The sequence below is a fragment of the Sinohyriopsis cumingii genome, chromosome 12 (assembly GCF_028554795.1).
Source record: "Sinohyriopsis cumingii isolate HCF-2022 chromosome 12, ASM2855479v2, whole genome shotgun sequence".
NCBI classification, from domain to species: Eukaryota; Metazoa; Mollusca; class Bivalvia; order Unionida; family Unionidae; genus Sinohyriopsis; species Sinohyriopsis cumingii.
Window position 1 is genome coordinate 13,198,193 of NC_142972.1, and position 12,037 is coordinate 13,210,229.

The 12,037-nt window shown below is 32.8% G+C and overlaps 1 protein-coding gene across 1 annotated transcript in view; it reads right to left on the minus strand.

Annotated features, from left to right (window-relative positions):
- Positions 1-1,717: 1,717 nt before the first annotated feature.
- LOC149786021 (E3 ubiquitin-protein ligase rnf213-alpha-like) overlaps positions 1,718-12,037 on the minus strand; it is a 559,813-nt gene continuing 549,493 nt past the window's right edge. The window contains exons 76-78 of the mRNA XM_089978097.1: positions 9,374-9,463; positions 3,928-4,127; positions 1,718-1,932 (exon numbers count right to left, since the gene is read on the minus strand). Coding sequence (XP_089834223.1) covers positions 1,785-1,932; positions 3,928-4,127; positions 9,374-9,463 — 438 coding nt within the window. The 3' untranslated portion in view covers positions 1,718-1,784. The remainder of the gene's footprint in view (positions 1,933-3,927; positions 4,128-9,373; positions 9,464-12,037) is intronic.

Consider the following 12,037-nt stretch of genomic DNA (forward strand, 5'->3'; position numbering starts at 1 on the left):
ACTTTTTTTTAATTAATAATTACATTAAGTATGTTCTTGAAACAAATATTGATATAATATATTTTTATACTATTAACAGGATCTTCATTTAAAGGTGAAATGTTAAGAAAGTCCAGTTTCTGATTTAAAGCAATTATTTTGCAAAGTCACTCTTGGTAGAGAAAATGTTCATACAAATAACAAGAGTAAATATATTAAATGAAATATACAAACATGTAATAGGAAATATAAAGCATGCAATTAAAATATAATGAAACCTCATCTGACATGATAGATTTCATGACATAAATATAGATACTTAATAAAAAATATTTAAATTTTCTAATGAAGTTGAACATGTCAGAAAAACAGAATGTCTACTGCAAACTACATAAAAAATAGACATGTATATTGTCACAAAAATAAAAAAAATTCTTCAAATTATGCTGACAAACTAGACAATTTGTTGCAGGACTACAAATGCAAGCAGCAAACTCAACTTATGTATAAGCAAGATCACTTATAAGTCCCAAATACAATGCACAGAAAAAAAATTCATTATAAATGGCAATGAAACATATACCAATAAATGACACATTTTACATATTGTCATATAAACATTCATTCTTCCTGGGTTGCAGATTACACTGAGTCATTATACTGTAGGAGTCATTACAGATGTCACATATCAAACATACAACCAAGTTAAGTTAAGCCATCACTGGGAAAAGAATGTCAACATTAAAAGGGTTCATAAAAATACAGGTAATTACAAAATATGTGTAGTGGTATTAAACATTCTGATACACACATAAAATATGAACTGTTGTAGAACATAAAAGATATACTTTCTCTGTTGTCATATCAAGCTGGAAAAAAAAAACACCCAAGCCATTTGTTGCATAAGTCAATATGCATTCAGTGTGCTGCATCATTTTTGGAGATATCTGTATGATCAGAGTATGAAAGAAATCATCTACATCATCTCACAAAAAGACTTTGAATGGTTCAAGACATTTATGATGATTTCCGGACATCTTTCTGAAATTGTTGCTAATTTAAACCTGGCAGATGTTTTAATATATCAAGACAGTTGACATCAACTAGAAAAACACGTAAAAATAATAGTTCCATGTCAAAGTATACACAGAAGTAGGTAAGAATAGAAAATTTACACCAAAATCACAAAACATATGTATCATACAATAAAATGTATTGATTAACCAACCATCAAAGAAATTTGACACAAAACATTTAAATGCATCTGATAGAAGACTATAGGAAATCACACAAAATGTTTAGCAAAATATAAATCACATAGATAACAAATATGTTTTGTACTGACATTTGATTTATCAAACACTGATGGCATGTCATATTCTTTTCAAGAGCAAATTATAGCATCTAATTTGATCAAGGTTGCAACAATATCTTTAAATTATCCACATTTGTTTAGAATACTAAGGTCTATACACTAAAACTTACAAGATTTACATAATGGCACTCGTGGTTTAAAAGAAAATGCACTTTTATAAAAATATTCTCTATTTATCGTTGATAAACAGAACAAAATTCCATATACCAGTACTATAATACAAAATGTGTTTTGGTATTAGTTATGTTGATGTGTTCATAACATTTCTAATAGATGAAAAAGAAAGACACTATGCATGAATGTCAATATTTCAGATGAAGGTAGTGTTTATACTGGATCATCTCATTTTTTCTTCCCTATGAATACAGTATATATTTTCCTATTAGTCTAAAACTGTTACTGTTAGGGGCAATATTTACAGCAGCAATGATTATTTTTGTTTTGTTTTTGCCAGTAGACACTGGTAAGTAAGTGCCCAGGTGGCCACACAGAATTTCAACAAAACTCCATCTGGGAAGGTATCCAATCTAACATCAAGATCCTTCTCCATCCTTAAAGCCTGCAGATAGTCTTTAAACCTGAAAGGAACATGTTTATTAATACATGGTACATATTTGCCAAATATAACCTTTGAGGCTTTATTTATGATATTCACCAGCTTAGGTAAGTCTGTCATTTGTCATGATGCCCAGTACTTCAAGGACCAGCAGCCTCTAATATCCAGGGCTGACAAACTTCACATTTTAATATTTATCAGCCCTGGGTTCATGGACTTAGAAAGTCCCTGTTTACATAAAGATTCAAATAATTACACATCAAAATCAATTAAGCAATTAGATCTTTCATTGCAAAACTGTTATTTTCTTCCTGTGAGACACAAAGTTTTGAACTAATATATACTTTAATAATATTGTTACCTGATCATAATACATTAGGAGTAGGATCACTATCCATCTAAAATTCTCACATTGCCTCATTCATAACAATGTCTTCTGTGAAGTTTAATGTATTAAATCAATTTATATATCTTGCCTGTTTGGAAATATGTATATATTCTTCTTCTCTATAATTTTGTTAATTCATCAACAGATCTGCCAACTCTTACAAGACAGTACAGCAGTCAATTTTTTTCTCCACACATTAGTCCCATTTTCAGCAGAGGTTTAACACAATATCATATACTGCTATTGAAAAGTTGGAAAACATGCATTTAAAAAGTTGAAGTTATGTTTGAGACCAATGCAATGACAGTAAACATGTTAAACTAAAACATTTGTAAAGTAAACTTAGACCTTAATTACCTCCAGTAGTTTCATAAAAACTGCAGTTCAAAAGCCTATGGAGTTCAGTGGCTTCTTGCTATCTCTCAATATGATGTAATTCTTGGAGGTTTGCTTTTCAATTCACATATTGGCAGCAATCATCTCTCCCATCATGAGACATACTCAACACATGACCAATGACTGTAATTCTTGGTCTTCCTTTTTTTGTTCTTGCCCAAGAAAATGAATATTCCTTTTTATTCTTTTGTACTGATTATTGACACTTTTAAAGAGGTTTGTTTTCCCTTTTATCTTGAATTGTACTGTTTGTAGGACAACATTATTTGAAAATTCTTTAGGCAACAGATTTATTCCTGTAAATTTGGTTTGGTTCCCTAACCAACTCCTTTAATATGAAACCTGGATCCAAATAAAGCACAGACAAACCAGTATCTGGATTTTACTGCAACAATTATATTTCTGTAATATCTGCTTTTAATCCATCTCCATATTGTTAAGTGTTGGCAGGTCTGCATCAGTTCTATGTGCCATTTCTAAATGGCAAGTAGAAATACAGTACCCACACAAAGAATTCTTTGTTATTTAATTTCAAATTACTGACTGCAGTACATCTGGAATTGTAAATCATATGCCCTTCCCCCCATCCCCCAAGTAACCAAACTGTGTGACCAACTTGACTGGGTGCAGCATTACATGGTCGGGATTAACACAACTTTTAATTACAAACACTTTAAAATCATGAGATAAATTTGCCTCTTCAAATGCAATATCAATGTGGAAGAATGGTTGAAAAACAAATGGAGATTTGATCTGTTTGTGGTTTGAAAAACATGGAGATTTGATCTGTTTGTGGTTTGAAAAACATGGAGATTGATCTGTTTGTGGTTTGAAAAACATGGAGATTTGATCTGTTTGTTTCTAGGAGGAGTGGAATACACCTGAGAATTTAAGCATTATAGATTTTTCAACATCATGCATTGAATGTGTCACATCTGTAATAATGGGTGTTATAATATATTTAAAAAATGCATTATAGAAATGTAAACCTGACAAAATTTTGCCAGTCATTTACTAATTAAATGTTCATGTTCTTCCTATTTGGAAATAATTTTTCACAATTTTGGTTTTAGATAATAGAGATAACCAGGATAAATCAGATTGCTCAAACATTGGTTCTAGAAGAAGGTCTATCAGTATATATTTCTATAGTACATCTAACATGACTAATGGGTCTGATCACTTATCTGGTCAAATGGACCAGATTGGACAAATTGAATAACAGCAACTTACTTGATGTCTTTGATATCTATATAATCTTCAGCATCAGGGTTCTGGGGGGCAGAGATGACAAGAACAATGCATTCAAACATCAACTCAATAAGAATGTCATGTCTCTCTATGGACATAGGCTGGAGGAAATTCATCATTTGTCCCTGGAGTACAGCACTCAGTTGTTCGTGGAACTGCTCTGGTACTCCATCAAATATCACCTGCAAACAAAATAAAAAATGTGCAAGCTAGTCTGTCAGACTGTGATACATTTGGAAATAGCAAACTATGAGTTTTGGCTGAATAGTTGTTAAATTTAATATAAAAAAACATTCAAAAGAGGTATAAAAACTGTAAGAAATAATAACCTCCCCCACTGATATAATTATTTATTAACCATACTGAAAAATGTGTCATCTTTGATTCCAGAAAAGCTTTAGTACTATCTGCATTTCTGCTCATATTTTCATTCTCTGGACTTCAAACAAGTCTTGGAGGGTTATTGTAAAAGTCTGATGTTGTAGTGATCATCTTTTCTCTTTTCATTGGTGCCAAGGTTACACGTATTTTGTTCTAATGGTCTTATATGTCCTGACACAAACACAATATAGTTAAAAAGCATGGTTTAAGGCACAAGTTCCGAAGGTAAGCTTTCACATATCTATAGTAACTGCCAGCCTATAAGTCAATGTAGGGTACAAGTTTAATTTTAAAATTCTGTACATTTTCCATGCTTCATCTGCATATAAGTCAGGGCAAGATTAATAACTCTGCATCATCTTTATAACTTTGTTCAACACTCACAAATTTTAATATTATCTGTAACTTGGTGAATTTTCAGGTCAGCATCATTAAATGTAGCTAAAAGTACCTAATTCTTTTCACACAAAGTATTTTAAATGAATTATGTTCTTTTGTACAGGCAGGATAAAATTTGTGATGCTGTGTGGTACGAAACTTTAACTGGCAGTGACATAAATGTTAATGGTATCACTGTATGCTATTTCAGATTACCAGAAATAGGGAAATTGTATCACTGGTGCTAGTATTATTTCCATAGTTCTGTTTTGGAGAGAGAGATTTCAGGCCTTCATGCTATTTTGTACCTTACTGCCCCTGTTTAGCTGAAGCTTTTGTCGAAGAGAGAAAACAGTAAAAATTTTAATAAAAATGGAAATTATTAAAATACATGCAAACATAATTTAGTTTCAATGTTTAAACATTCACAATATTTATATCCAAATAAACTCCATTTAGGTTGAATTGCTAGAATTATCATCAAGAATGCTGTGTAATGTTCTTTTCAAGTACGACATCTCCATGTACATGTACACTTCCTGTAGTTAGGCAGCACTTGGTTTTGATCTTTGCTCATGCTAGTTGTTATTTTAAATTGCTGGCAGTTCTGTCAGTGAGTACAAAATGTGTCACTGGTTCAGAAAGTTACACAATTTAGCATATGGCATTTCCCTTTATTACCTTTAACCATATTCACAATACCCTACAGGTAGCCTCATTTCCCTAATGGTAGCCTCACTAATTTGATCTTGTTCTACCCAATCTTGACTTCAAACAGGTGTTAGCTTCAATGACCTGACCACAGCTGTATCATATTTAATTAGCATGTAAATAACACTGTAAAGTCATGTGGTCTTGGGACAATGGATATTGTAACTAAAACTAGAAGGAATTATTTACTCAGTGGTATTAATTGATAATGGAATGTAGTATCGAATTTGTACTTGAGTAAGATCACAATTATCAGGTAATTAAACAATACAGATATAATTGTCCTGAAACCTCTCTGTCTTGCATATCCTAGCATATCTTATTTGATCACAAGGTGCAAAAAGAAAAATGTGATGGATTAAATGTCTTTGTCATGGTTATTAGTTTTCTAACTTGTCTATTCTAATGCACATGTATGTAATCATATTTAAACAATGTATATTACTAATGCATGCTGCTTTGGCACAATTACATCTGATGTATATGAATTTAATACTGATGATCATGTAAATATTTTAAAATCCTTCTAAATGTCGGGTCCTATATTTTTCATGCACAATCTCTTCCCCAAATGATAATTTTAAACATTACTTTTTGTTCTTTTGGAGAATTTTTTTACATATGAAAATTACATGACATATAAAACAATCTGAATGACATAATCAATATACAAGACACTTTTGGAGCCCAGATTTTCAAAGTCAAAGCCCAGATTTTCTGGTCAAAAAGGATCGACTTATAGGCTGGCAAATATGGTATTGTTGTTTGCATTGTGACTATGAAGTGTTTCAATTAATGGGAAAACATAATGAACGAACAACTGCATGGGGCATTTATGAGCACCTTAGGGGCCAACCACTTTATTGGGTTTGGGTAGGTTTCTGGGATTCTTTTGAAAAAAATCCACCTCCCAAATAGCCTGGCAAAAATATTCTTGCTTTGTCTTGTAAGTTAACAAACAGTCATTCAGTTATTTGAGCTCATTTGAAGGTCATGTCTCAGTAATTGTAGGATCTCATGTATATATGTATTATTTCAATAGAAACACAGTTAACAACTTAAGCTTTGATGGTCATTAGATTCCCAGCAAATAATGCACTAGTAGATGGAGACCTGAATTCATCATAATGCCATTAGTAAATAGGTCATGCTAAGCAGGACAATGCTACCATGCTTGTAGCTTACATCCAAATTAATTTTCTTCACCCTGTACAGACATGCTAGGTCCTTTTAAGATATGTAGTTATTTCATCTGAAATTTTGTTCTTTTTAAATACTTTTTATTATTTTTGATAGTTTTGCTTTGCTCTAACCAAAATGGAAATTATTGTTTATGTATGCCACTTTTGTGAATGTTCTTTAGAGTCCTTGATGAATTTGTTTCAGCCAAAATCAAAGGGAAACTTTGTTTTTTCTATGCCATTTCCAAACTTTTGCATCCATACTGGTATGTGCAGGAAAACTCTACTATAACATGCTTGTCAGGGTTCACAATGTGCCATTATATAAGTGCAATATAAATCAGTTAAGTGAATATGCTGCATGTGTAGGCTATTTAAGAATGTGTTTCATACAGCCCCAGAGAATTGTTTTTCAATTATATTTCAAGGAATTTTCAAGGACTTCAATATCATTTCAAGAAGTATTGTTTTGTACAAAACTTTGTTGATTACTGACTACATAGGTACAAAAGAAAAGAAAGAAAAAAAATACAAATAACTAATTAGCATGCCATTACAGAAAAGGCAAGCTATTCTATCTGGTCACTACTCATGTAATGTGTCATTTGATCCACCCAACACTGAAAATTTGCAATTCATTCATTTGGTTGACATTTCTACTAAAATGACACCAGAAAAATAAAGTATAAATTAGCAATTCAGTATGCTACTAACTAGCTAATACCACCCCTGTTAATAACAGAGTAAGTGAAAATAGTGTCATGCTAACTCATAAATGACAACACGAGTTCAACAATAGTGTGGTGTAAAGTGGTCTTAAATAGATGAAGTCCATAAAGATAATAAAGTCACTTAAATTTGGAAAAATCGAAAAAATAATGTATACTACTTGTAAAAGAATGATTGTCCAACACTATAAATCCAAATACAAAGTTGGACGGTCCAATTTTAACATTAAGATTGCTTGGATTGTTAGACGAATAATGTACATTGTTATTGATACAGCACTGAAGCTTAAAAACTAGAAACACCTGGCTGTGGCAAGATGAGGTAATGGGCAAGAGTTAGGGCCTTTTTTCTATATGAAATAGAATGGTTTTGACGATTTCCATCTTTCAGTAGGGCTGGATTCTCCAGGTAGAAGGCTTACAGCCCTAATGTTAATGTAATTTGGGAATGTATCTGATGGAGAAACCCTTGAATATGAAAGCTTCAACCATTTATCTTAATAAAGTTGTTAAGTTAGATAATAGAAAGGCAAATGTTTCTCAAACCTAATATACTGACCTGTGATCTTGACTATGAAGATTGAACACCCAATATGGAATTGAGAAAACTTTTAGTCATGATATTGAGTATAAAAAAAGGGCTTTTAAATATAGATTGTGCATAGGACAGCAATATACAAAAAAAATAATTAACATACAACATGAAGTCAATGAAAATGAGACTCCCCCCAATGTGGCACAAAAACGCTCTTGCTAATGATGACATGCATGTTTTTGTCCTATTTGAATGTAACACAGTTACCATCTCACTGGTCTCCCTTACACTCAAACTGCTCTAAACTTGCTGAGTGGAAAATACAAGTGCAGTGGAAAACACATATATCGAGCCATAAGTAGAAGAGGTAAGGGATAACTTTATTTTAAAGCCATGATCTTGACTTTGAGGAGAGCACCCAAATGTGTTACATGAGACACTTTCTAGTAAATAAGCATATCAAGTTTCACACCTCAAGCAGTTATGAAGTTTGAGAGTGGATGAGAAAGTATGAAAGAAGGGCAGAGATGTATTTAATTGTTCCAGGTTTTTCTTTCAGAAGGCGATGAACAGTTTTTTTTATGGCATAGTGAAGTCAATACACAGAACAAAAATGTTGTGTCACTGGAAATGTATTGTTGCTGAGGTTTATCTTTTAGGAAGAAAGTTTTTGTTGTTGTTCTAGGGTTTAGCGCCATTTTTCAACACAAGATAGGCTATACATGGCGGCCAGTATAACTGGTGGAGGAAGAACCTTGGAAAACCCAGGGAAGAACCACCAACCCATGAGAAGCTACTGGCAGGCTTTCCCATGTACCCACGCTAGCTGAGCCGTGGACTCGAACCCAAGCAGACAGAGATGAGATGGCAGTGATCTGTAACGGTGAGCGCTTTAGACCACTCGGGGGCCCTAGGAAGAAAGTAGTCAGGCATGTGTGTCCTATGTTGTCCTATGCTTAAGTGATAAAATGATGCATCTCTTCCCTATTTTTTTTTCTGTACAAAGGATGCCATTCTCCAATGATGGGTCTGATGTCACAGAGGTAGTTTATGGAGTTTCCATTTTACATATTTTTCTAAATAGATAAACATGTCAATTAATATAGTGCTTAATGCCACTATATGCAATTTTCCATTCAGAAATGCATGACTGAGGGGCTTTGGCTGCTTTATAGGTTCTTCATCACCTTTAATACCAGTGTGTACAGGGCAGCCATTCTTACAGGATACATTTTCTGGAGTTTATGAGCATGTCATTATATAAGCTAATACTTTTGTACACTACTTATAATTTTTAAAAGTTTTAAAGTTAACAGAATTGGATTTTATGAGGTACCATTTGATAAATTTTTGTGTTCATCCCAGCTCGAAAAAACCCAAAATTCAGTTCTTGGCATATTTTGTAATGCTTTTCTCTACAACAATGAGATATGCTTACCAACATTTCATGCTATACATTATTGTTGCTTACACATCAAATGAAGCTGAATTCTATCCACTATCAAACAACAAACCTGATTATGGAAAGCAATCATCTTGGTCTTTTCCAGAGACAGAAGAAGCCAGAGTGATTTGGCATGTCGATATTGGCATACCTGCTGGGCCTGTAGAAATATAATAAAACAATACATAACAGCAGTATCCACATACATTGTGATTAACTTTGAATAGAAAATAAACCCCTAGCTAAAATGCCAAAACCAAAACCTAAGTTGTCACTACTGATGCCATCACATCTGCTCTCATTGGAAAATTAACTTTAAATAACTGTTACCACTAAAACAGGCTTGATATAATAGACTGAGTACATTTTCCTATTAATCTGTCAACCACTGCATTATCATTATACGTTGTAAACAAGATTGCACCTGAAAAATCAAGTGAAAGCATGAAATAAACACTTTATATTTTCAAGCACTATCTTTATTTTTTAAAATAAATCTCTTCAAAAAATATCTCCTATGATTGCAAAATTCTGATCTTTTGTTAAAGAAATTAAATGGAGGGGAGGGAATTTCCCCTCTAAATGATCATTTAAGGAATAAATACTGATTATTGATATTCAAGACAATTAAGATTTCCGACGGCACAAAAAGAGACCATATGTGTGATATTGTTAAAGCTAAAATTTACTATTTGATGACAGATTATTATTATTTTCACAATTCTGAAGGCATGGTTCCCACATTTTTCTAAAGATAAATTTCCAGGTCATTTCCAGGATAAAATTAATTTTTTCAAGGTTCACATATGACCATTACTGAATGGAATTAAAGAACATTTTAGATTATAAAGCATGCATTTTCTAAATCTAAAGATATTTCTATTTCAGGACTCTCCAAAACATCAGAAAAGATGATTAAAAATGTATCACACAAAAAAGTTTGACTATATTCCTACAAATTGGCATGTCAGGTCATTAAAATATGCAGAATAAAAGTTCTAACTTTACTGAACTGCAATAGGTTGCTATGTGGAAACAACATAATGAACATAAATTAGCTTTGTTTCCTTTCAAAACTTTAATTCTAAAGAATTTGATAGCAATGTATATTCATGTTATATAAAGTAAACATTTCCTATCACAGTATGAAAAAACTATAAACGCAAAGTATAACAATCTTATCTTGTAATGAAAAAAGTTTAACCCTGAATTTATCTGTGCCAATAAAATCCCAAACAAGATTTTTCAAACAACCTGAACTCCTTAATCCTTTACATCAATCTAGCGCCTTCATTCGCATGGAAGCGCCTTTGGACGCCTCTACTCCATTCGCATGGAAGCGCCTTTTGATGCCTGCTGTAAACATCATCCATTTTAAGTGAGTTTTTGTAGTGCCACCTTCAGGTAAAAACCCCTATTAGATACCACATTCATTTCTGCGAATGACCATTACTCCAGATCACATGGTCACTGTTTATGCTCTGGTTGAAATCTGCTATTTAAAGTAACTGGGTCATATTCTCCACTCTCCAAAATGGAGGTCACAGATTTTGTTCAGTGCTTACGAAGTTTTCACGATTAGAATCACAACTATGAAAGCTTCAGTAACTTAGGTAAAGGCTCTGATATTGATGTAGGCAGCAATTAGTTTTTATAAATTATCAAATTCAGATGACTTAGTGATGTAGACAGGGACAAAAAACTTGTAAATTTCGAGTATGAGAAATGGCAGCTATGGTTGGTCATGCGGCTTCACTGACTTGACGGTAAACAAGTTCTCTCAAGATTTTATAGCATATAAAAAAATTCTTCCATGAAAAATAATTACACAGCTATAATGATCAGACTTTACTCTTAAATTTTTCCATACATAATAGATGTGTACCAAAAATGTAAAATGGTTAAAATTGCTGTTAAATGTATCATACACTACAGTGCAAAACAGTTAACAGGCAGGCCTATGTGTATGGAGCTGAATAGGTAACAGGTGTTCTCTTTATAGCGCACTTCACTGGGTAACTTTGCTACATGTGTATCAAAGGCCTAAAAAGCCATATACTCTATGAAGTAAGGGTTAAGATGATTTGGTTAATAATCCATCATCTAAAAACAATTACAAAAGGGTTGATTTAAATTTTTGACAAAAGACCTGCAAAATTATAATTGCTGTATAAACAAGGACTGAATTTTCTGTAAAATCAACTTGTCTTCATGTAATTATATAAACCAGTCCCCAGATCTGTATTGATACAGGGGCTTGTATCGTTTTTAATATATAATACAAAGGTCGACAATTTCCCATTTCTCCTGTGTTCTATTTCATATCTAAAACCAATGCTTCAAGCTCCATGTCACTGTGCATTTGTAATGCACCAAAGATCAGCACAGAGATTTGATATTTTGAATAACAAATTTGGCTTAAAACGAATAGCAGTCCGTTTTCTAACTCGGGTTTCCTCCACATGTTCCCATGCCATTTTTCACATTTAGACCTTTAGTTTGGGATGTAGGATCAGAGAAATTGAACAAAGAAAATTTGGAATTTGCTGCCACCGTGTGGTAGTGGCATATGGTAGTCACTTACTAGTGAGCCTAGTAAAGTTAAATGATGTTATATTGAAAATGATAGGACAATTATTTATTTTCTCAGAAATGGCAAGTGTTATAACCATTAGGTCTTTAATCTGCTGACAGCCTACATGAAACTACAGCATAGATGAAACCTGACCCAGTA